The following is a 27012-nucleotide window of genomic DNA, read 5'->3' as shown; positions in this document are numbered from 1 at the left end:
AATGCTCAAACTTCAAGCTAGGCTTCAGCAGTACGTAAACTGAGAACTCCCAGATGTACAAGATGGGTTTAGAAAAGGCAGAGGAACCAGAGATCAAATTGTCAACATTTGCTGAATCATGGAGAAAGCAGGGGAATTCCAGGAAAACATCTACTTATGCTTCATTGACTTAAAGTTTTTGACTGTGTGGATCACAACAAACTGGAAAATTCTCAAAAAGATGGGAATATCAGACCACCTTACCTGTCTCCTGAGAAAGCTGTATGCAGGTCAAGAAGCAACAATTAGAAACGGACATGAAACAACTGACTGGTTCAAAATGGGAAAGGAGTACAACAAGGCTGTATACTGACCCTGCTTATTCAACTTCTATGCAGAGTACCTCGTGCAAAATGCTTGGCTGGATGAAGCACAAGCTGGAGCCAAGATTGCGGGGAGACATATCAACAGCCTCAGATATGCATATGATACCACTATAATGGCAGAAAGTGAAGAGGAACTAAAGAGCTTCTTGATGAGGTTTTGTGAAAGCTCACAGTGAAAAAGCTGGCTTGAAACTCAATATTCAAAAAACTAAGATCATGTCATTACTTAATGGCAAACAGAAGAGGAAAAAGTAGAAGTGGTGACAGATTTTCTTGGGCTCCAAAATCACTGCAGACAGTGACTGCAGCCATGAAATTAAAAGACACTTGCTCCTTGGAAGGAAAACTATGACAAACCTAGGGAGCATATTAAAAAGCAGAGACATCACTTTGTCAACAAAGGTCTGTCTAGCCAAAGCTATGGTTTTTCCAGCAATCATGTATGGATCTAACAGTTGGGCCATAAAAAGGCTGAGCACTGAAGAATTGATGCTTTTGAACTGTGGTGTTGGAGAAGACTCTTGAGAGTCCCTTGAACTGCAAGGAGATCTAACCACTCCATCCTAAATGAAATCAGTCCTGAGTATTCAATGGAAGGACTGATGTTGAAGCTTCAATACTTTGGCCACTTGATGCAAAGAGCTGACTCACTGGAAAAGACCCTGATGCTGGGAAAGACTGAAGGCAAAAGGAGAAGGGGGTGGCAGAGGATGGGATGATTAGATAGCATCACCAACTCAATGGACATGAGTCTGAGCAAACTCTGGGAGACAGTGCAGGACAGAGGAGACTGGTATGCTGTAGTTCATGGCATCGTAGAGTCGGACATAACTCAGTGACTCAACAAACAAAAAGCAACGCTTTAGCGTTCTGAAATAATCTGTTACTGTAAGATCCCATTAAAGCATAAAGCAAACATAAAAGTTACCTATTCAGCACTGGATCAAATGCTTCCACTGTATTTAGATATGCATTTCCATTATGGCCACCAACTGCAAAGATTTTGCCCATCACTGTTGCGATCCCCACTCCACCCCTAGGAGTGGTAAGGGCTGCTACGTAATCCCATTTGTTGCTTCGAGGGTCATACCGTTCAACAGAACTCAGAGGAGAATTATCATCAAAACCACCTATGTAAAGGAAGAATTTTAAAACAGTATTATGCTTCATAGAAATTAACCATTAAATCTCAATTCAAAAGCTTTTGAAAGCCAATCTTTTCAAAACATTTTAGAAAACCCAAACATCTATCACTACTACCAACTCCTATTACACATTTTCTACAATTCAAGATAATTTAAGTATTACTTTCCTCAGTGTTAGGATTAAAAATCTTAAAGTGAGAAAAACTGGAGTCCCTCTATTTAAGCAGATGATTTAGGAAGAAAAAACCCACAGACATTTAATATTATTTTTCCTTAGCATCCTAGAGGCAAGCAAAAAATACTGAGATTCCTTCTGTGCATATATTACTTCTGTGTATATATTAGATTTTTAAACAGTAAGGCTTGAGATGAGAATAAATCATACTAAATCACTTGACTTGTTTAGATAAGTCAAAATTTTCCAACTCTTTCCCTTAGTACTATAATTGCAATCATAATTGCAGAGATGGTGGACTATGATTGAATTCTTACCAATTTTTGCCAAAACTGTATATTCATGCTACATTTCTCAATGCTGACAGTCCTCTCTATAGATTATCTTAACAATGTTACTTATCATGTTCCTGAGTGTTAAACACAGAGACTACTATTTTAACAGTGCTCTTTCCTTTGAAAAATAAATGTGTCTCTTTTTAGGCTCCATCTCCGTCTATGTGAGTAACAGGTCTCCTGGGTGACTAAGCCTATTTTCCTGGGACAGGAAGTGTTGATATTATGATCAGTCCTTTTAGAAACAAGGTCAGGTTAAAAAATAAATCAACAAAGTCAGCTTCTCTAATGGGTTTAATTTCATTAAATCAACTGAGATAAAATTCACTGAACAAATGTAGTCATGCCATCCCCACCACAACTATGATATAAAAAGTTTTCCACTACAACAAAGGCTTTAGCTTTAATTATTGCTGATGTTAATGGAGGAGATTAAGTTTATAATACAAGGTTGTTCTATTTTTTGATGGCACTTTTTTCCTTTGGCTCCCTATACTCTTCCTAGGTATATAAATCTTGAACAAAAAGTTCAAAGCAAAAAAAAAAAAAAGTTCAAAGCAGAGGAACAGAAAAGTCAGGATGCAATTAGCTTACTGGACATTCAGTTTACCTTCAAAGTTTTCTTATTCAAATCAGCTGTACATGGTTTAAGTAGGACTTGAATGAACAAGAGGGTTTTTTTTTTTTTTGAAAGGTTCAACCTGAGTCAGTCTTATTTTTACCATGTCTGTTTTACCTACAAGGGCTCAGAAAATTTAACAAGTAACAGAAACGATGCTCCTACCGAGATATAACACATGCCAAGACCTATGCTAGATAGGGAGCTGTGAGAGGAGCATTGGTGTACTGTAACAGCTCTGGGTTCTCACAGACCCTTCTTCAAATTCCAGCTTTGTCAGCTTACTTAGGCATGTGACTATGAGTAAATACTCACTCTCTCAGTTTCTGACTACCTCAAAGAGGTGCTGTGATGATCAGGCAAGACTAGAAGGGTAAATTATGTTATTTTCCCTCTTTAATACATGTAAGCACTGAGATATCCAGTATGACTTGTATTACTTGCAGATGTTTAAGTGCTAACAATATCCTACTCTCTTATCAAGCACTCTGAATTTTGTAACACCAGTTCATATTAACATGAGAGAGTATGACAACGGTAGTCACCATCTCTCCAAACACATCTCCTCCTATAAAGGAAGGGATTACTAATCACAATATAACTACCCATTTACTGGTAAGGTAGTAGACACAGCTGAGATGCTTAACATAATCTCAGATTCTTAATTCTTAAAAACAGACATTATTATTTCCATGTCATAGTCCTTTAAAAGCCCTGCCACTGGAAATGTGTTGAGTGGACCAGAAATAATACTATCACTTAGGAGCTGTTACAGAATCTGGGCCCCTTCCCTTGCAATTTAACAATATCTTATTATTATTCATATGCATGTTAAAGTCCTAACAAGTACTGCCTGCCCTATGGTTCCCTCCAACTCTACTATATAGTAAAAAGTCAAAAAGCAATACAGAGATGCTAACCACCATCATGAATAAGAAATACCTACTGATTTGCTTAAAGTAGTCAACACAATTCCCTTGAAGATGAGAAAAACATGTCTTAGATTTACTATAGCAAAGCACATTCAACCTGTGTCCTTACATTAAAAAAATATATTCATATTTCAATGTAATCTCCCACTTTAAACATACTTGCCACTCCTAAGTAAAAACAAGGAGGCAGAGTTTTAAACATGAAAGATGAAGATGTAAACAGAGAAGCAAGCCCATGAACCTGAAGAATGCAAGAGCAGACCTTAGGACTGATTCCACTTGAGCCTAAACAGAATGTAGGTTATGTTACTGTGTTGTTTTGTGACAGTATCATTGTATGTCCTGTAAAAAATTAAACTAGAGAAGACCATTCACTCACCAACAACGTATAAGCAACCATGGAGCTCACTAACTCCATTGCCTGCTCTTCGCTGACCCATCTCTTTAACTTCTATCCACTTATCGAGATGTGGATCATACCTCTCCACACTAGACAGAGAAGCTACTCCATCATTGCCACCTACTGCATAAACATGGTTCTAAACAAAGACAAAAGAAAAATAAAAACTTAGATTTTGAAATGATTTATATGCTGTCCTAAAGGTAGACCAAAATGTGTGAGAGAGCAGTATTTCGTGAAATAATCTGGTGTATAATCTGCATACTGGAGATATGAATGTACTGGACCCTTTCTTACTAGGTTAGGGATGGAATACAATGCAATCCAGTGACGGAGCTGTGATGTAACCCACCACGAGAGCCACGGAGCCAACGCCTCCACGGGGAGTATTCATCGGTGCCACTGTACCCCACTGATCAGATTCTATGTCATATCTCTCCACATCACTGAAGCAGGTGTTGTCATCTAACCCTCCAATGGCGTAAATTGGGCCTCCCAGGGAAGCCAGGGCAATTCCTCGCCTGCAAAAAAACAGAACACACTTTTGCATTCTGATTTGTTTCCAGAAAAAAGGCAGCAAAAAAAGTATGCTGATGCATTCATTTATCACCTTAAACATCAAGGTGGCTTTTTCTCCCATTATTTTTCGATTTGTCAAAGCTTCTGAATAGACGGCCATAGACTTGTCAAATTGTGCGACTCTATGTGAACAGTGCCCTCTGGAGTTTTACACTGCATGGCCTACACAGATTAAGGGCTTCCCTGGTGGCTCAGTGGTAAAAGAACCACGCAGTGCAGGAGACACAGGTTTGATCTGTGGGTCAGGAAGATCCGCTGGAAAAGGAAATGGCAACCCACTCCAGCATTCTTGCCTGGAAAATCCCATGGATAGAGAAGCCTGGTGGGCTACAGTCTATAGGTTTGCAAAAAGAGTTGGACACAACTTAGCGACTAAACAACAAATACAGGTTAAACTTAAATGAAAGAACAAAGGAAAATCCAACAAAACACTATAAATGGAGTCTGAAAGATTCAATTAGTACAACAGTCAGCTGCAGAAGTGAGAGGTTGATGAAGTGACAAAAACGGTTTGCTAGAGAGGTCAAAGTTAATCTCATTACTAAATTCATGTAACTGCAGAGCACATTTTGTTCCAGTATTTCATCACATCACATAGAGTGAGTGAGTGACGGTCGCTCAGTCGTGTCCAACTCTTCACAACCCCATGGACTGAATAGTCCATGGAATTCTCCAGGCCAGAACACTAGGGTGAGTAGCCTATCCCTTCTCCAGGGGATCTTCCTAACCCAGGAATTGAACCGGGGTCTCCTGCATTATCAATTTTATATTACAAGCTTTATATCACATTGCTTTACTTCTGAAGGGCATCTATTTATCTTGGAACAGAAGAGACTTAGCCTATGTGAAAAGCTAATTCATCAGAACGGTGATTGGAAAAAAAATTGTATCAAAAAATTACATCAATTTTTAAAAAAAAAATAACATCAAAAGTTGAACTTTTCTAAAACCTATCTGTCACTGATTTGGCGTGTACTCTGGATAAGGTATATTGTTTAAACCTGTAACTACCTTGTTTCTTCATCTGTCCATTTGAGAAAGGAGCAGACACAGCTGATAAAAGAAGTCAATACCGTAATGCACTGAAGACAGTGACTGACCCTAGTCAGTGCTATGTATTAGCTGTCGTCATCACTGGAGAGAGCTGCTGCTCTACTGACAGTCTAACTCTGTTTATCAAAATAGTACTCTGGAAAGAATTCTTAAACATAACATTATCCTTCATTTCATTTCCTTAACCTCTTTTCCCTTGAGTATAAAGCAGTGACTTATAAAATAACTGTTATAAAAATTTCCAGGTGTGGGTGAACACGTATGTGCACTCTAGAACATACAGGTGTTATGTCATGACATAAGTGAGTGTAATTCCCCTGACCCTTCACCCCTTAAACTACAAAGGCATAAAACATTTCTGATTGCTTCCTACAGCTTCCTTCATGAGTGCATTCTTCTCTACTCCATCACTGAATTGTGAAGTTCTCTAAGGCCTCTTATCATCCGACACTCTCTCTATAGACAATCTGATTCTTTCCATGGATTTATGACAATGCTAATATATATTTCCAGACATACATCCAACTTCTACTTCAAATCTGTCTGGATCTTCAACCTTAACTTTAATCTAAAGTGAAACTTACTGTCCACCTCCCTGTGCTAGGCAGATTTTAAGATGCCTTTCTCCACAACATTCACTCTCTAGTTTTACTCCTGATTATGCTACATTATGTGGCAAAATGGAGATGACGTGAACGGGCCTGATTTAAACACATAAGCCCTATAAAAAGCAGAGATGTTTCTTCATCTGGTAGCAGAAGACAGGTCAGAAACTCAAAGAACAGGGTGGATTCTGCAAGTTGTTTGCTTGTTTGAAGATGGAGGGGAACACCTGGAAAGGATCTAAGTAAGACTGGCTTCCAGGAGCTGAGTGACTCCTGGCCTTCAGCCAGTAAAAACAAACTCTGTCCTTCAATCGCAGAGAGCTGAATTTTATCCAAAACCTAAATGACCTGGAAGCAGTTTCTCCCCCAGAACCTCCATTAGAGTCTACAGTCTACACCTTGATTTTGACTTCTGAGACTGTAGGTGGAAAAGTCGGTTAAAATTGCTGGACTTCTTACCTATGAAATTGACATTACGATATCCATTCTCAAGCATCTTTTACTTATGTGGTGCTAACATTATTACCCATGTAATTACGTCTATTTGTATCTCGCCTTTTAGAATGTAAGCTCCATGGAGGTAGAGAGACCTTGGCTATCTTATTTACTGCTGTATCTTCAGCACTTGATGTATCTTGCAAAGGGCACTTAAGTATTTACTGAAAAGTAAATTAACCCCTAGAGATGCTCTGTTAGGATGATGGGTTTCAATAAAACTATAACTTGAACAAACACCAGTATCCATTCTACTGAAAAGATAAAAGAAAGGGGAGAACAATAAAGAAAACCATTTAACACGTGAGTATGATCTTGGAGTGCACATTGAAACAATCACTTGGGGGGATACAAATTATAAAAACAAATAACGTGAGGAAATAGTTGTAATTATATTATTCTGTATACAGTTGGAAAGGTATGGCAACATTCAGGGCATATTTTATAAGACTAAAGAAATTCAACTGCTTTTTGTTAGACAAGTTTCACTCAATTCTCAGCTAAAAAATCAGTTTAGCATGATAAACAGGCAAGGATATAAAAATTAAAAATATACTTTAGGATTTTCTCCCATTTTTTAATTCACGTTTGAATTTAAACTATTGATTTGTAGTTGCCATATAGCATAAATCAAACCCTACAAAAGTATTAAAAGGTCATTTATAGATAAGTAGCATAGCAGCATATGTTAAGAATAGGGTTTTTCCTAGTAAGATTCCTTCTCCTCATAAGTGGGAAAAGCGGCCAAAATCTTTTCACATTTCCATCTAATTTTTCATATTTTTAAAATTTATTTTTAATTGGAGGATACTTGCCTTATAATATTGTGTTAGCTTCTGCCATACATCGACATGAATCAGTCATAGGTATACATGTGTCCCCTCCCTCCTGAACCTCCCACCCACCCCTCTAGGTCATCACAGAGCACGAATTTTGAGCTCCCTGCATCATATAGCAAATTCCTACTGGCTATCTATTTTACATACAATAATGTCTATGTTTCATTGTTACTCTATTTGTCCTTCGCTAATTTTTCATATTTTTACCACATAAGAAAACTCAGTTAAGAACACTGTTAAATTAATCAAGAAGAGAAAACTAAATGGCAGTGGATCCCCATGTACAAAATTATTTCAGTTGAGAACCTCTACTACATAGGAACTCAACTATTTTTTAATCTTTTCTGAAAATCTAAAATTATTTCAAAATAAAAACTTAAAACAACAAATGCTCAGGTATAAGTCAAAATGATGACAACCATTATCACACTCAAAGACATGATTCTATTCTTGATTCTCAGGAAAATTTCTAAAATTAGAGTCATATTGGATGCCTTAACAAAATGTGTTTAAGAAGGTATTTAAAGTTTCTAAAAATGTAAAGAGTGAAAAATTAGCTCTTTCAGTTACAGGAAGCTTTATTTTCCACCAACAAATAACAATAAATGTCCACACTGATCTACCTCTTTGTGTTCATTGATGCCTTCATCATCCATTTATTAGTGAGAGGATCAAACATCTCCATGCTACCTAAATGTTCATTGCCATCATGTCCACCCACTGCATACACTTTACCTGTCAAGTAGAGAAGTATTTTCATGTGATTCCAAATAAATTTATATATTGAATACATAATTAAAATAGCATGATAAATTAACTTTTAACAAATATTCTTCTATTCAACATTATGATGTCACTTTAGTAGTCAAATGAAAGTAAATGTAAGATTCTACTAATAAAACGTCTGAAAAATTCTGTTTTACAAGAAGTTATTTAAATGCTCAAACAGTATCCCACCCCTAGGTTTCTCAACTTTTTATTATTTATTAGACAAAATCACTAGTCATCCTTGCAAAGAACATTTAATAAAATGAAATGTTTTTATATAAATAAAATGTAAAACCCTTAATACATCAAACCTTTTCTAAATGAAACAAAAATTGGAACTATTGCATACCAAAATGTTAGCCATAACTAGGTGTTACAGATGATTTTTATTTTTTATTACATTGTTTTTATTACATATTTTTTATTACATTGTTTTTATATTTCCCCCAAAGCATTTATAACTTTTATAATCATAAGAAAAGTGATTTTTTAAAGTCTCCAAATAATTTATCTATGATTCTGCAATTAATCCACTTTTATTAATTAAAAAAAACCTTATTTCAAAAATAACAGGGTGGGTATACATGGGTACAGAAAAGAAGCTGATATATACCACTTGGGTTCAATAAATATTTTTGTTTAGTTTGGTTGTTTTGTGAAAACTCAGAAAAGTTTAACTCCCTTTTCCTTAATACTCATCTCCTATTAAGCATCTATATGCAAGAGACTGTACACAGAGCATCTTTGGGCAAAAAGTAAATATTCACCATCCAAATAATTTATTGATATATTGAAACATATTTTACAATGTAGGAATTTTCTTCAGAAAGAAATTCTCAAAGTTCAAATACTTAACAGGAGCACTGTGAAGACGCAATGGGATTTCACCCAAAAGCAGACCCACCTTCCACTGAGATTACACCCACATGTCGTCTTCGACTGTTCATTTCTGGTCCAAAGAACCAACTGTTTTTGTTGATAGAATAGCATTCAATACTGCGGAAGGGGTCACCCGATCCACCTCGACCACCTACACAAAACAGCACACCTAAAGGTAAAACCACAAGATATAGGTTAAAATCACAGCTCCCTAATTTTTTTTCTTACAGTTAATTTTATTTTTATCTTTTATTTTTGACCTTGCCACACAACTTGTGAGATGTTAGTTCCCCAACCAGAGATTGAACCCAGGTCCTTGGCAGTGACAGCCCTGGATCACCAGGGAATTCCTCCTAATTTAAAAAAATACATATTTTAAGGTGTAGAAAGAAACTTAGGAAGTCAAAATTTTGATTAACAGGAAAAAAAAAAGTTATTTGGGTAGCATTTAATATCACTATACTACTAAAAATCTAATTTTAATTTTTCCCCTGATTTGAACTTCTCAAAGAACAGGATCACTGACTCAATGGACATGACTTTGAGCAAACTCTGGGAAATAGAGAAGGTCAGGGAAGCCTGGTGTGCTGCAGTCCATGGGGTCACAGAGTCAAACATGACTGAATGAATGAACAACAAAAGGATTAACATCAGTTTTCCCTGCTTGCTAATGCCTCTCTACAATACGGCTGAGATCCTCACACACCCTGAAAAACTGCTCTTGTTAATAAAGTGACAAAATTCAACAAGCTCGTAATTTTTGACTGAATACATTTGATATACTGATCACCCTGTTTTTTGGAAACTCGACTCTCTTGATTTCCATAACGTCAAAAAGTCTCCTTTTGTCTCCAATCATTTCTCTTTCCTATGTTTTCTATGCTTCGTTCTCAGCCTGCTTCTCACATATTTCATGCTCACAATGGGAAAAGTTCAATCCTTTGACTAAATTTCCATCATATCATAATGCCTTCCAAAATACACTTCTAAGTCATGTTTCCACTTGGTGTCCCAGAGGCACCTCATACCCCACACAGAAGGGTCTTCCTTCCTCACCCATGTAAACATCCTCTTCCTTCCCTGAGATGTACCTCCCTGTTATCCGCACTGCCACCCTCAGTTCAGAGCCTCATCAGCTGTTACTGCAAAATCCTGTTCTCTTACCACTCAGTGCTCTTTTCTGCTTTCAGATTGTCAACAGAATAATTCAAAGGCTCTTTCAACAGCCTGTTGTACCTGTATCAGTAGTCATTAAAAATTTTATTGAATGCCACTATTTAACTGTTTTAAAATGGTGAACTGTACAGCAGAAACAAACACAACATTGTAAAACAACTATACTCCATTAAAAATTAATTTTAGAAGGTTAAAATGGCAATTTTTATATGCATTTTACCACATTGTTTAAAAAGAAAAATCAACACTTTATTCTCATTCAGAATCACCAGGAGAACTTTATAAAACACAGATGGCTGGGCCTGACCCTTCCCCACTCCCAAGAGTTTGATTCAGTGGGTTTGGGTAGGTCCAAAGTTCTGAATTTCTAAAAAGCTCCTAAGTGAATGCTGATGCTGTTGGTCAAGAGGCCACCACCTGCCTCGTACTATGAGAACCTCTGCTCTACAAGATAAAGCCTCAGTACAGCATAACAGCCTTGCGGGGTCTATAACCCGATTCTCTCTCTTAATGTTCAAGCTCCTGCATCAACCCATAGAGTGATCATCCTCAGTGCTCTGACAGCAACTTTTGGTAACTACCATTCATACTGGCACCCAGAAAAACAACTATTACTGAAAACTAAGACTGGGGGTTACTTTCTCTATAAAACCTTTGCTGGCCCTTCTAAAATAAAAATAACCACTCTTTTTGCTTCCCTCTCTACTTTGTAATTATATCAAAGCACCTATAACACTTTATTGCATTTACTTACTCATATGTCTATTTCTCTAGATCAGACTGAAAGTTCTCTCAAAATAGGAATGGCTATGTTCTATTTTTGTTTGCACTTCTTAATACTATTTTAAAAAATAATTTTTATTCATTTTTGGCTGCACTGGGTCTTCGCTGCTGTGCACATAGGCTTTTGTGAGTTGCAGTGTCTGGGCTTCTCGTTGGGGTGGCTAGTCTTGTCCTGGAGCTCAGGGCGTGTATATAGGGCTCCAGGGCGTGTAGGCTCCAGCAGTTGTGGCCCAAGGGCTCTAGAGTTTGGCCTCAGAAGTCGTGGTGCTTGGGCATAGTTGCCCTGCAGCATGTGGGATCTTCCCAGGCCGAGGATGGAGCCAGTGTCCTTTGCATTGGCTGGCAGACTCTCAACCACTGGACAGTACCAGGGAAGTCCCATGTTTGCATTTCTAACGCCTAACTGAGAACCTGGCACACATAGATACTGAATAAATGTTTGCTGAACTGACTGCATAAAATGAGTGACCAGGACTGCTTGTGCCATCTTTTTCAACTAATTTCAATATTTTAAAAGTTGGAGAAATTTGAAGTTGAAAGAGACTTTAAAGATCATGTAACCAAAATTATTTATAAATGAACTGAAGCCTTCAGAGATTAAGAAATCTGCCCCAAATTACAGATGCCTAATGGCACAGCTGGAATTACAATCCAAGAATATAATCCCAACTACCAATTAGATTTTATTTCAGTGGACCCTAATATTTCAACTATATAGATCATCCAGGAATATGACATGGAATGGAAAAAATTAAAATGAAGATCAGGACACAAATCCTTTCTCCATTGTTCCATGTGGCCCTGTGCATTTTTTCACCCTCTCTGATTTTTTTTTCCTTATCCATAAGACAGAGAACACCATCTTTCTAATAAGGATCAAATCCTTCACTAAGTTCCTGCAATCATGTAAGAGATCATGGATATGAGGGTCTAATATACGTTTGGCATATAATATAGACTGCCAAGATCTTTGAATTTACATCTGAATCTGAAGAATTAAACACCTTAACCCTTCAAACAGGATTCACAGCTAAAAAAAAATTACACTTCAAAAATTTAATACTTGATATCAACCTATAAAGAGGGAAAATAAATAAGCCATTCTTTTCATGTTACACTAATTATTTAGAAGAACTATAGACTGGTTCCAAATTGGGAAAGGAGTATGTCAAGGTTGCATATTGTCACCCTGCTTATTTAACTTATATGCAGAGTACATCATGTGAAATGCCAGGCTGGATGAAGCACAAGCTGGAACCAGATGGTTGCATGTCATCACCGACTCAAACGACATGAGTTTGAGCAAGCTCCAGGAGATGGCGAAGGACAGGGAAGCTTGGTGTGCTGCAGTCCATGGGGTTGCAGAGTTGGACACAATTGAGTGACCGAACAACAACTTCCTCATAGGCAGATCTACCACGTTCAAACTTACTTCATACTATTTAGATAAAATCCCACTATTCATGTTCATGTATTGCTTTTTTTTCTAGGTTATTTCATGAATCTCTTTATTTAATAACCCCATTAGGCCACAGCAGATGTACAGGAAGTCTTTTTCAGACTACTGATTCCTAATTCATAGACCACACTTATTTCCCCTTGTCCCGCAAACATATTCTTTATGAAGAGTAACATAAGTGAACATAGACTTATTTTCTCAGGAAAACATAAAAGTCTGAAAACTATGGCAAATAAAGGCAAAACTACTTGCCTCTCAAGTATAAGAGCTTTATATTCTAAGAGTCTAATATAGTCTATTATACTAACATTAGATGTATTTAGTTCCTTGTTTTGCTGTGGTGAAATGAAAAAACAAATATTTAAATATATAACACATATCAAGCTCCATGCCTGGTACCTGTGATACAAACCTATTAAGATACTTACCTGTCTTTAAAGGGCTCAAAACATGTCAAATATATTTCAGTGCAACACAGTGAAAAAAGTGCAAAGCAAGTGTCATTTAAGCAAAAATGACAGAGGAACTAATTCTGCTTAGAAGAAATCAAAAAGACTCAAGAAAGAGAGATTTCAGCAGACTCCTCAGAGTGTATATGTTTTATTATGGCTTTTTAAAAAATTGGCTTATTAATAAAACTATCTGAAGTCATGTACGGTAAAAATTCATACATAACCTTATTTGCCAATTACTATTTTAAGACAATTGATACTAAATCATCTTACAATTAGGTTTAGACATTCACAGAACAACCCTCAGAAAGAACAAAACTCCTTCCAGCAGAGGTGATAAAATGAGTAATTTAATTACCAGCAGTATGTTTCCTTGGGGTAGTCCGAATAGAGTATTCGAAGTCAGGTACTGCTCTGCTACTCAAGTGAAGGTGGTAATTTCTTGCTTCATCTAATAAATCTCTACATTTTAGATTTTGTTTGACAATCTGTTCTTTTGCCACAACACCCATGAGAAAGTCAACTGGCAACAGCGGCAAACGAACCTAAGATCGTGAATAGTTGCAGATATAAATATAAGTTGCAATTGGATAGCTCATTCTCTACTTTCACTGCAGCAATGTTCTCTTCAAATCTCATTTACTTTCTAACATGTGAATGAAGTTCACTGTGCCAAGTTCTAAAGCAATTTCCAGTACTGGTCGGTACTAATGAAATCAGATTATATGTTAACTATATCTCCCCTTTAAACAGATTTAAGTAGACTGGATAAAATAATTCAATTGTCTTAAATTCAAGCTACTTATTCACTTCCAAAAATGGTACTGTCATAATTGTAAGGCCTCTTGCTGTTAAAGAAAACGTACAATCAAAACACAATTATTCTGCTATGTTTGTTTGCCTTTTAATGCTAAGACCAAACATATGGAAATGTGATTTCTTACACACACACACACACACGCTCATATCTGAAGCAAACAGGTGTTGTTTTCTTCAACTTGGAAGGTTATACTCAGGAATAATCCCCTTCTTTCAGTAGAGGCACTCACCATTCTTCTCTTAAAGATGCATTGACTGTCTAGTATATTAAAGGGATGATCAAACACCATAATGTGATTCTGAGTTAAAGGCACACACACATACACAAATATATGATACAGGTGCAAGGTAATAAAACTTTTTGGTTTTGTAGACCAACTTATTGTTAAGGTAATTCTAAGGCCTATTTGTCATCTCCCTATCTAAGAAACTCCTATTGATAGGAAAAGTAAACAAAGAGAGACATTTCTGAAGCTACAAAATGGTGAGGGAAGAAAACAAAGTGATGTCTTATTAATTCTTTCGAGAACAAATCTATATGCACTAGGAACAGATAAACTTTCATTAGCAAAGCAGTTCAGTAAGTTTAGAAACTTTATATTATAAGACAATAGTTATAAATTAATTTAGAGCTGTTTCCTCAGAACATTTCAGCATAAATAAAATATTCATTACTACTATCTCAAAGGGGCTTTGTAAATATTCAAGTTAAAAAGAAGGTAGTGACATTTCTAATTCAAATATAGCATGTTCAGACTTATCCTTAAATGGTACAGGAAAGTGAGAGTCAAAGCTATTTTCACAATATATTACAGCAATCGATAATCCCCACCTTCCATGGTAAATGGAACATGCTGATTTGTTTCCCTATCATTTCCTTCCATATGCAATCTTATTTGTCCCCACCTGTGCAAGTGTTTCATCCAACCACTTGGGATGATGCTGAGGATTGGCAAGCAGCCACTTGATGGCAGCACTATAGACCTGCTTTTCATTCTCAATGTTCAGGTCGCTGGAGGACAAAAGCTTATGGAGATGCTGAGGCGACACACTCACGAAGTCTTCACACTCCACCACTTCAGTAAAATGCTCACAGGCATACTGATCCGCCATGTCCATTAAGTCTATTCGATTGTGACTTTCTGCAAAGGCTCTTACTGCCAGACAGTTGGAGGGATGAAAATGTAACTTCATGTATTCACAACAAGCTCTAGCCACCAGTTCAACCTGTAGAATACAGGCTGCATATAAGAGAGGCTGGACATTGTCAACCGTCAAAGTGAGCCGTGAAGAATAGACAAACTTTACCAAGTCTTCTATTGCATCACCATCAAAATCTCTTATTTCAATCAGTGTTTGCTTGGCTTCAGCCATTTCAGAGAGAAACATGGCTTTGAAGTAGGGAATAACACAAGCCAATGCCAGTTTGTGACAGGAGATTAGCTTTGAGCCAACCTGTTCAAAAGAAAAAAGCAGACTTAGTTTAATATCAAAATAAACCTGAGATCGGCATAGAGGATATGCTGTAGCAGGGACAAAACCTCCAAACAATTTTAGTGCATTTGTTTTAACAATGTAATCCTTTGGCTACTTACTGTCAACCTAGGCTAATTTTTTAAAGTCAGTCAATTTTCTTCTTCCAAATTAGAATCAAATCTTTTATACATGTATCTATAATGTGCATATCATAAAACTAGATTTTTCTATGTTATCTCACATTTCAGAAGTATTTTGTGAATTAATGAATAACAGCAAACATCACCTAGCACTTACTATGTATCAAGCACTATGCTTTCTTTAGGGTCTGAGTCTCTTCTTACTTTAAAACTTTTTTTCCACTTTTACTGACATCTAACATGGTTTAAGGTACCCAACATTATGATTTGATATATTTATATATATATATGGTGAAATGATTACCAATTTTAGTAACTATCACCTAATCATACATTTTTTTTCTTTCTGATGAGAACTTTTAAGATCTGCTCTCTTAGCTATTTTCAAATATACGACACAATATTGCTAACTATAGTTAGTGTCAGGCACTGTTCATTCTATTTCTAATATATTAACTGACTTAATTGTCCCAATGGTCCTATGAGTAGAGAGTATCATTATCCACAATTTATCACTGAGAAAACTGAAGCAGAGTAAACAAATCAATATTAAGTAGTATTTATTATAAGCTTAATTGAAGTTTTTTCATTCCTATTTAAATCATTTTGAAATGATATTTTATAGAAATGTAATAAACACTGAAACATCACTTTAACTGCTGAAAAATTAGATTGCTTTCCATAATTGCCATTATAAACACAGTAGTGAACTTTGTTGTAAGAGAATCTTTGTATCCACTTTCTATTAATAATTTCCTACATAAAACAGCAATGCAGCTTCAAAGGATAAGTACAGTTTGGATACATATTGCTAAATTTGTCCATTTCTGATCTGCTTACAATACTTGTACCATATTCTGAGTTTTAACTTGCTAAATATTTGCCAATTCAACAAATGAAGTCTCTGTTTTATCTTTTACTAATATCATTGAATCATTCATAAATTTTGGACTACTTTTATGTCTTCTATGAACTCTTTTCTATGAACTTTTTTATTTGTAAGAATGCCTCAGACTTTTGGAATATTAGTCATTTGTCATACATATATTTCAAAACTTCTTTTCTAACTGTGCTTTAAATTCATCCCCCATGGATTTTTATAATCAACCAACATTTCTTTTTATGACTTCTGCATGAGGTGCTATGCTTAAGTGGGAATCATTCTAATACTCCATACATATTTACTCCAGGTATTCTTTTTAGTATTCATGGCTTTATGTTTTCACAAATCTATTTCCATCTGGAAGTTCTTGATACTGAGAAGACATATCTTTTTTTATTGAAGTATAGTTGCTGTACATTACAGGTGTGCAATATTATGATTCACAATTTTTAAAGGTTATATTCTACTTCAGTTAAGTCACTCAGTTGTGTCCGATTCTTTGCGACCCCATGGACTGCAGCATGCCAGGCTTCCCTGTCCATCACCAACTCTTGGAGCTTGTGCAAACTCATGTCCACAGAGTTGGTGATACCATCCATCTCATCCTCTGTAATATTCTACTTACAGTTATTATAAAATATTGGCTATATTCCCAACGTTGTACAACATTTCCTTGTACTTATTCCATACATAAGTTTGTAGCTCTTTTATCTTCTTTTTAACATAGTAGGTACCCAGTTTTTCCAGCACTGTATTATTAATCAAAAGTAATAAGATAGTGGTGTTTTAGCAATTATCCTGTTTCCATGTAACATTTTAATTATGTAATGTAGTTGTGTTTTACTATCTGGGAGCTAATTTTAAAATAAGAATTTCGAAAGAAAAGGCCTAAGGAATGTTACAAGGTACAAAATGGTTTTGCTTATAAATGCCCATTGAGTTGCTCAGTCATGTCCCGACTCTTTGTGACCCCATGGACTGTAGTCCTCCAGGCTCCTCTGTCCATGAGATTCTCCAGGCAAGAGTACTGGAGTGGGCTGCCATTTCCTCCTCCAGAGGATCTTCCCAACCAGGATCTAATCTGTGTCTCTTGCAGTGGCAGGTATGCTCTTTACCACCGAGCCATGTAGGAAGCACCAACAACTGAACAATTTTTCAATTGATTTAATCTTTACATTTTTACTACTTTTTAAAAACTTGGTTATCCTGTGAACTATTCTTTTACAAACTGTTGTTCTTACGTAGACTTACTTCATTTCTAAGTATTAATTGTATAACCCCATTAACATGAATTGTTGAAAACATACTAAATTAAAAAAAACATTAAAACAAAAACTAAAGTATATATTAAGTTGAAGTGTTTACAGTTATGCCACTTAACAGTAACTCAAACTAAATGTCTGAGGACTACACTGAAATAAAAGTCCACAAGACACATAGCAGGAGAGAAAAAGCCTATATACCCAAGTCTCCTTTTACATCCACTTATAAGCTGTATTTTAATTTTTCAGTTTAATCCCATGTAGTAATTTTGCCTTTTTAGCTCAATTACCTAGTTTTTTCAATAATCCACCAATTTTAATCAGTCTGAGTAGTCAAAAACATGTTTAACTGTCAAAGTCAAGAAGGGGTTAAATGTTTAAAACTCAAGAAAATGTCTTGACTTGCAGTGAATTACCATATCACAATGTCTAGCCACATTCACTGTTCTACAATGTTATCTCACATTTACTTAAAAAACTTGCACAATGAAAATAAATTTTAAGTAGCATTTTGGTGGTCAAATAAACAAGGATCTATGGATATAAATACTCAAATATCCCTTCTTCTGAGCAATATTGAAAAAAATCAAAATATTGACTTACTAGTTGAACGGACAAAAGTAGAAGTGATCATCATTTTATTAGAGTTAACACAGAATGCTTAAGTGTTAAATATAAAATCACTTTCTCCTTTATCATTTCTTTTATTAGGTTATGTCTGCTCTCCAGTCAGGAACTGTTACATTTATAAGGATAATAATTTTTATCATTTTTACCTCTTGGAAGTACACTACTCTAGTGGAGCTCGAATATTTTGTTTCTCTGCAATCTTTCAGAGCACTATTCTTACCTGATCAGCTGAAAGTTTTGATGGCAAATAATTATAACACTTAGAGTCTTGAACATGTTCATTAGAATCTTATAAATACTTATTAAAAAAAAAAAAATCACAGGAACTTCCCTGGTGGTCCGGTGGCTAAGACTTGGTGCTCCCAATGCAAGGATCTGGGTTCAGTCCCTGGTTGGGGAACTGGATCCCCCATGCCACAACTGGGATCCGGTAAAGCCAAATAAATAAATATTTAAAAGAAAATTTTAAACATCACAGAAACATGCAGTTTCAAAATAAGCAGCTAAATAATATGAATGAAACATAATTCAGTGGTGGCATCAAGAGATGATGGAAGGGGTTGTCCTCCTTTAATAATCTATCAACCTCTTCAGGTAAATTAACTATGATCTTTAAAAAGGACAATGAAAAAAATTAAAAAGACAATGACATTTTCTCAGACTAAATAAAGCATAAATAAAAGCATCTTTGCAGATGCTATTCTTGTTGATCTGTGACACATAATCTAAGTATTATGAGTGCTATGCAATACCCCTTTTGAGACAATTTCCCTGTCTGTTCCCCAACCAAACTGTTGCCCTTAAGAATCTTCCCTCATTTATAATTTTAGTGTTACCAAGAGATATGTTGTTTAAAAATATTTTCACTAATATATAAACATAATAAATAAATAAGTTTACCTTTCTGGTAAAGCTGGCATGACCTTAAGATAATATATAATCTCATATGTGAAGCCTTTCCAATCACCTCTCAGACATTATTAATAGATCCTGTCCTTTGCTTCCATAAAAATGTCATAAAATGACAGTTACTAAATTTTATTTTAGTTAGCTGTATATGTGTCTATCTCCAGCTAAACCTTAAACTCCCTCAATGCAAGTATAGCATATTATTCAGATTTATTTATACTCTCTGTGTACTGTGGTAAGACCTTCGTAAATAATCTGTTAAATGAACTTACTTGTTTCCAATTTAGGTGCTCACTTTGGAATTTAAAAACACACTAATGGCCTTACATATGAATAATAAAACAAATTTTGATAACTGCCTTTCTGAAATGTTTGTCCTAGAAGCAATAATGATCAAAGGAAGCATGCTAATAGAAAAAAGGAGATGAACACTTCCAAGTATAATCCTCAAGGTTATATGAATGTAAAAAGTGAAGTTTATATTGAGCAAAGCATTATAAACTACCCATAATCCTACTGGGTTTAGTTGTTTTATTATATGATAGTTAAATTCTGAAAGTTTAAGAAATAATGAATTAGAATTAAGAAATAAATCCAATAACAGACCTGCCAGAAGACTATAATTCCTCCTAATGACAGGAACAGACTATACCATAGCAGCATTATCTGACCTCTTTGGAACAGTAACAGTAGTATACATAATGATCCTAAGAATTGATTACTTATTATTTAATGTATTAAGCACTGTTCTAAGGGCTTTACATGTTAACTCACTTATTCCTCACAAAAATCTAATCATAATTTTATAATTGAAAAATTAAAATCATAAAATTATGAAGTTTCTCATTCCTAACTGACCTCTGTCACTGCTTCAAATGTAGCATTTTAAGGGCTTCCCCTATAGATTCTTCTCAAGTTTTCATTTCAACCTATTGCTGAAGTCACTCAATAAAACAAAGAAAAGTTATGAGATTAAGTTATCACTTGCCCTAAAATGGCTGTATCCATACTTCTCACTTAAGAAAGTTTATCTGCAGTAGTTATTAAAATTATATACTGATAGTCAATAATATTTGTTTTCCAGCTTACATTGATACACTGAACTGATAATTTATTAAATTCAAGTAATCCGTTTTACATTTTTATTTTTGCCAAAGCTAGCGTGGGTCACTGAATTTCACAGCATGGTTGAAAATTAGAACAACAGCAATTAGACTGAACATAATATACTGTACAAATCAACGAGTTTAAGTGTTCCTTCATTAAAATGTACACAAGGCTAAACTTCGTACAAAGTCAGTAAAATTATTTAATGGTCTTCTTCTCAATATCTTAGGACCTAGAAATATGTAAAGACACCAAAAGTTTAGAATTAAAGAGAATAAAGGTCATTTATTTACAGTAAAACTCTATACTCCTGGACACTCTGAGCCTGAAACTCAAAATTTATGCATTCGGTTTACAGACTTTTGCTGAGTGTACCCTGATCTGATTCTCCAAGGATGTCCTCAATCCCCACAACTCTGAGCTCTAAGACCTGACTGATCAGGAGCAGAAAGCAGAATCTAAGAGATCACAAAGTGACAAATCTCATGTTAAAAAATTCTGCATGGATGCACACAAACCTCAAAAAAGGTTAATATCACAATAAGAAATAAGAATAATAGTAAGAAAGTACTTTAAATGAGCAATGAGAAACAGAATACAGGCTCTTTCATACTGCTTTATCAATTTTCCAATTTTATTAAAACTGTTTTTGGTAGCAGAGCAACATAACCTTTGACACAGTTTACTAAAGTATTTTTCATCCAAGTCTAGTTCACTATCAGGTATAAATAAACAATCTCACTTAAAAACGATAGTATTGAAAAAGATTAAATTACAGGCATATCTTGGGATATTGCAGATTCAGTTCCAGACCACCAAAAAAAAGCATATCAAATTATTTTTTTTTGTTTGCCACTGCATATAGAAGTTATGTTTAAAAGACTCGAAAATGCTAACTATCATCTGACAACTCAGGGTTGCCACAAACCTTCAATCTGTAAAAAACAAAACAAAAATCCAAGCAAAAATGCATTATCTGTAAAATGCAATAAAGCCAAATGCAAAAAAAGAGGTATGCTTGCACCAGAATAGGAACATATAGTAAAACACTAGTGCAGCTACATATACAATAAAAAATTCTCACTTCTAAACAACATCAAGAGTAAGTGAATACATCAAAATTTTTAAGTTACCGAGGAAACCAGATCTGAAAGAGACACGTGCACCCCAATGTTCATCGCAGCACTGTTTATAATAGCCAGGACATGGAAGCAACCTAGATGCCCATCAGCAGACGAATGGATAAGAAACCTATGGTACATATACACCATGGAATATTACTCAGCCATTAAAAAGAATTCATTTAAATCAGTTCTAATGAGGTGGATGAAACTGGAGCCCATTATACAGAGTGAAGTAAGCCAGAAAGATAAAGACCAATACAGTATACTAACGCATATATATGGAATTTAAAAGGATGGTAATGATAACCCTATATGCAAAACAGAAAAAGAGACACAGATGTACAGAACAGACTTTTGGACTCTGTGGGAGAAGGCGAGGGTGGGATGTTCTGAGAGAATAGCATTGAAACAAGTATACTATCAAGTGTGAAACAGATCACCAGCCCAGGTTGGATGCATGAGACAAGTGCTCACAGCTGGTGCACTGGGAAGACCCAGAGGGATGGGATGGGGAGGGAGACGGGAAGGGGGATCGGGATGGGGAACACATATAAATCCATGGCTGATTCATGTCAATGTATGGCAAAACCACTACAATATTGTAAAGTAATTAGCCTCCAACTAATAAAAAAAAATTTTTTTTAAGTTAAAAGTTTATCTGGTCAGCAGCAATTTATTCATTTCACAAATAACTGTTTTAGGGCTCCAGAACTTTCAGAAGTGAAACTAAGAAACAGTGAATATCAACATATAACTAGTACAGTAATTTTTCTTATGTTAAGTTCCCTTTACTTACCCTTACTTATGTCCCTTCCCCGTCAACAGAAGAAAGGATTGAAAATAAAACCATTCTGATTTTAAGTACAGCACCCAAAATTTGCCTTGTGTGGTTATAGAAACCATGATTTTACACAATACGCTGAAGAGGTTGAAAAAAGAAAGAAAAAAAGGCAGTCTGACCTTCAGTGTGACATCACAGAGTTCTCCATTTTCATAAAACTGAAGAAGAGAACCATGAAAATCTTTCCAAGCTTCATTTGCTTCAAAGAGAAAGGAGTCTTCTGCATCACCATCACCAAGTGAAGATCTGTTCTTTATTTGCTGTTGTCTTTTCCCCTTTGTGAAGCGATTCCTAGCCTGTTTTGCATTCACAGCTTCTGAAGCCATTTGCAACACTCTTCTTTTAATACAGCTCTCTTCTGAAACATCCCATTTATTCTTTTGTAAAGGATGGGGAGAAGGCAGAAGGTAGATGCAGTCCACTAAACTTCAGACATTTCTCAAAACCTACTCAAATGCCATTGTCCAGTTTGCTGAGATTTAAAGAAATAACAGAACACACATAAAAAACAACCCCTCAAAATGATTACTAGAAATTATAGTTTACAATATTATATATGTAATATGACCATATAAATCACTGCTGAAAAAAGAGCAAGTGACTTTACATTTTTGCACTAAATGTTATGTTAACCACCTCAGCTAATTATTTTTTATCAGTGAAGGGACTCTTTTAAAATCTAATTGGAAAATTATGGGACGATGGTAGAGCAGAAGCACAAGCAGTCTGTCTCCCACATAGACAACTACTGCACCAGCAGAATCCGCCTGATGTAACTACTGTGGAGCTCTGAAGTCTGCTGAAGGCTTACAACTTCCAGAGAGGACTAAGTAAGTTACAATTAACTTTGGTCAATTTCAGCTCTTTGTACAGTAGCGGCTGCCCACCCTCAGCCAAGTGGTAAGCAGCTGTCCCTGAGCAGCTTGCAGAGTTTGCAGAAGCCACAGCAGGCAAAAAGGACTCTGTCCTCTGAAATGAGAGATCTCTCCTCTGATTGTTGCCTGCTATTTCTGATCACAGAGGTGCAGACAAAGGGTAGGCCACCATTGCTATTCCACCTTCTCCATCGTTTCAAGTCCCTCCCTCTCATCTGAAGTGAATTCCAGGAGATTTTAAAGGCTGGTGCCCTTCACCCCTTTATTTTCTGCATTTTTCCCCTTTACAAGCAAAATACTAAAGACTAAGGTACTAAAAAACAACTGTGACCATGCACGCCCAGGAAAATGCTCAGAAAAAAACCTGAGAAGACTTTAGGTTTATACCTCAGGGTGATCTTCAGTGTAGAGACAGCCTACGAGAACGACAAAAGGCCAAACAATAACAAAAAACAACAAATCTTAAGGAACAGGGAAGATCTGGTTTCTAGGGTTATCACATTGTTAGATTCAAATGTCTAGTATTCAATAACCAAAAAAATCATAAGGCATACAAAGAAATAGGGAAGTACGGCCTATTCAAGGGAAAAAATAAATCATCACAAACTGTCTCTGTCTGGGAAAAATTCCATTAGCTCTCTTTCAAAGATTTTAAAACAACTGTCTTAAAGATACTCAAAGAACTAAAGGAAGATGTGTACAGTCATTCATGTTAACAAAATGGAACTGTAGAGCAACAGAAAACCTAAGAAGCAATCATAAAGAGATTCTGGAACTGAAAAGTATAACTGAAGTTGAGAATTCATTAGAGAGATTTGAAGGCAGACCTGGACAGGTAGAAAAAAGATTCAGCAAACTTGAAATTAAAACAAAGAAAATTATTAGGCCTGAGGAACAGAAAGACTGAAGAAACATAAACAGCACTTAAGGGACCTGTGGGACATCAAACAGACCAATATTCATATCATGGGAGTCCTGGATGAATAAGAGACAAAGAAAAGGGCACAGAAATAATGGCTGAAAACTTCCCAAATTTTATGAGAGACATACACATCTAACGAGCTCCAAAAAAGATGAACTCAGAGACATGTTATAGTCAAACTTCCAAAAAGATAAAGAAGAATTTTGAAAACAAGAGAAGTGAATCATCACATACAAGTGATCCTCAGTAAGTTTATCGGTGGATTTCACATCAGAAACTTTGGAGGCCAAAAGATAATGGGCAGATATGTTCAAAGTACTAAAAGACAAAATATGTCAACCAAGAATCTATATTTAGCAAAACTGTCCTTCAAAAGTGAGAGAGAAGTTAAGATATTCCCAGATAAGCAAAAGCTGATGGAGTTCAAGATCACTAGACCTGGCCTGCAATTCAAGGAAGTCCTACAGATGAAAGAAATGAAGGAATACTAGACAGTAACTCAAAGCCACATGAATATGAAAGATATACATGGATAACGACGAAAGTTAGTATTACTGTAACAGCAGTTTGTAACTGTACTTTTTGTATCTGAGAGATGAACTTTTAACAAGTTATTAATATAAAAAGCTACCATTACTGTAATTTTGACTTGTAACACCAAATGTCAATGGATTAAATGCTCCAATTTTGGCAAAATAAAAAACACATGATCCAATTATCAATGCTATCTACACAAGCCTTGTTTGCAATCCAAAGGCACAAAGCAGTTGAAATGGAAAAGACTGAAAAAAGATTTCATTCAAATAGTAACCAAAAGACAGCAAAAATGGCTACACCAGTTGTAGACAAAAATAAGACTGAATCAAAAATGTTACAAGAAACAAAAAAGGAAATTATATATTAATAAAAGGTGCAATACAGCAAGAAGATGCAACAACTATAAACACGTATTATGACAAGTCATGAAGATATATGGAACAAAAACTAAGAAATGGAGAAATAGACAGTCCTACAGTTAACAGTTGAAGATATCAATAGACTTAACATAATAAACTAGATATCTAACAGACATATACAGAACTCAACATATATTCTACCCAGCAACAGCAAAATACACATTTTTCTCAAGTGCAAGCACATGGAACATTTTCCAGAAGAGACCACATGTTAGGCCATAAATTGAGACTCAGTAGATTTTAAAAAATAGGTATCACACCAAGTATCTTCTCTAATCACTTCACAATGAATTTAGAAATCAGTAACAGAAAAATGAAAAATTTATGAAATTGTGGAAATTAACATAATTGTAAACTGGTGGATCAAAGACAAAATCACAGGGAAATTACAAAATACTTAAGAGACAAACGAAAACAAAAACAACATGCTAAACTCATGACAGGCAGCAGAAGTATCACTCAAGGGGAAATTTACAGTTTTAAAACACTTGGGGGGAAAAAAAGACATCTCAAATCAACAACCTAATTTTAAAACTTCAGGAACTAGAAAAAGAGGAATAAACTAAACCCAAACCTAGCAGAAGGAAGGAAATAATGAAGATTAGAGCAAAGAGAAATGAAAAAGAGAACAGAAAAACAACGGATAAAAATCGATCAAACTAAAAGCTGGTTCTCCAAAAAGATAAAATTGACAAAACTTCAACTAGATAGACTAAGAAAAAAGAGAAGGCTCAAATCCCTATATCCAGAAATGAAAATGGAGACAATACTACTGATTCTGAAGAATCAAAAAACACTGTAAGAGAAAATTATGAACTGTACAAATTGGATAATCTAGATGAAAAGGAAAAGCCCCTAGAAACACAAAACCTATCAACACTAAATCACAAAGAAATAGAAAATCTGTTTTCTATTTTTATAACTATGGCCTATAACTAGTAAGGAGGCTGATCAGTAATCAAAATCTCCCAACAAATAAAAGCCCTGGACCTTATGACATCACCAGTACATGTTACCAAACATTTAAAGAAGAACTAATACCTTCCTTTTCAAACTTTTCCAAAAAATTGAAGAGGAAGAAACACTTCCCCATTTGTTCTATGAGGCCAGCATTACCCTAAAACCAAAGCCCACAAGTGTTGGCAAAGATCAACAGAAAACTGAAACCCTTGTGTACTGTTGGTGGGAGTGTAAAATGGTACCACCATTGTGGAAAACAGTGTGGTAGTTCCTCAAAAAATTTAAAATAGAATTACCATATCATGCAGCAATTCCACTTCTGAGCATATATCTAAAAGAACTGAAAACAACATTCTTTTTTTAATTAAAGTATAGTTGATTTACAATGTCATGTTAGTTTCAGATATCCAGTACAGAGATTCAGTTACACACATAAATTTGTGTGTGTATGTGTATATTCTTTCTCAGGTTATTTTCCCTTATAGGTTATTACAAAATCCTGGCTATAGTTCCCTGTGCTATACAGTATGTCTTGTTGGTTATCTATTTTATATATGGCAGTGTGTATATGTTAATCCCAGCCTGCTAATTTATCCCTCCATACTCCTTTCCCTTTTGTGACTCTGAAAGCAAGGCTTTAAAGAGATATTTACAACCCCATGTTCAGAGCAGCACTACTCACTATAGCAATCCAAGTGTCGTAAACAAATAAATGGATAAGCAAAATGTGGTATAAATATATTGTTCTGCTACAATGTGGATGAATGTTTAAGAACATTAAAGATAAGTGAGATAAGTCAAATAAAAGACAGACTGTATGATTCAATTTACATGAGATGCAAATAGTGAAATCATAAAGACAGAAAGTATAATGACTGTTGCCAAGGGCTGTGGGGAGAGGAGAATGGGGACTTATTTAGTGGATATAGAGTTTCAATTTTATAAGATGAAAAGAGTTACAGGGATGGATGGTAGTGGTGATGGCATAACAATGTGAATGTATGTAATACCACTGAAATGTGCACTTAAAAATAGTTTTATGCTATGTG

The 27012-nt window shown here is 35.5% G+C and overlaps 1 protein-coding gene across 1 annotated transcript in view; it reads right to left on the bottom strand.

The window, feature by feature from the left end:
• KLHL8 (kelch like family member 8) overlaps positions 1-27012 on the bottom strand; it is a 48695-nt gene that overhangs the window by 3784 nt on the left and 17899 nt on the right. Inside the window, exons 2-9 of the mRNA XM_065914288.1 lie at positions 22370-22722; positions 14785-15333; positions 13418-13604; positions 9215-9358; positions 8166-8277; positions 4324-4492; positions 3951-4110; positions 1294-1495 (exon numbers count right to left, since the gene is read on the bottom strand). Of these exons, the coding sequence (XP_065770360.1) occupies positions 1294-1495; positions 3951-4110; positions 4324-4492; positions 8166-8277; positions 9215-9358; positions 13418-13604; positions 14785-15333; positions 22370-22576 (1730 nt within the window). The 5' untranslated portion in view covers positions 22577-22722. The remainder of the gene's footprint in view (positions 1-1293; positions 1496-3950; positions 4111-4323; positions 4493-8165; positions 8278-9214; positions 9359-13417; positions 13605-14784; positions 15334-22369; positions 22723-27012) is intronic.

The sequence above is a fragment of the Muntiacus reevesi genome, chromosome 22 (assembly GCF_963930625.1).
Source record: "Muntiacus reevesi chromosome 22, mMunRee1.1, whole genome shotgun sequence".
In the NCBI taxonomy this organism is placed as follows: domain Eukaryota; kingdom Metazoa; phylum Chordata; class Mammalia; order Artiodactyla; family Cervidae; genus Muntiacus; species Muntiacus reevesi.
This window is presented reverse-complemented; position numbering and strand designations above follow the sequence as displayed.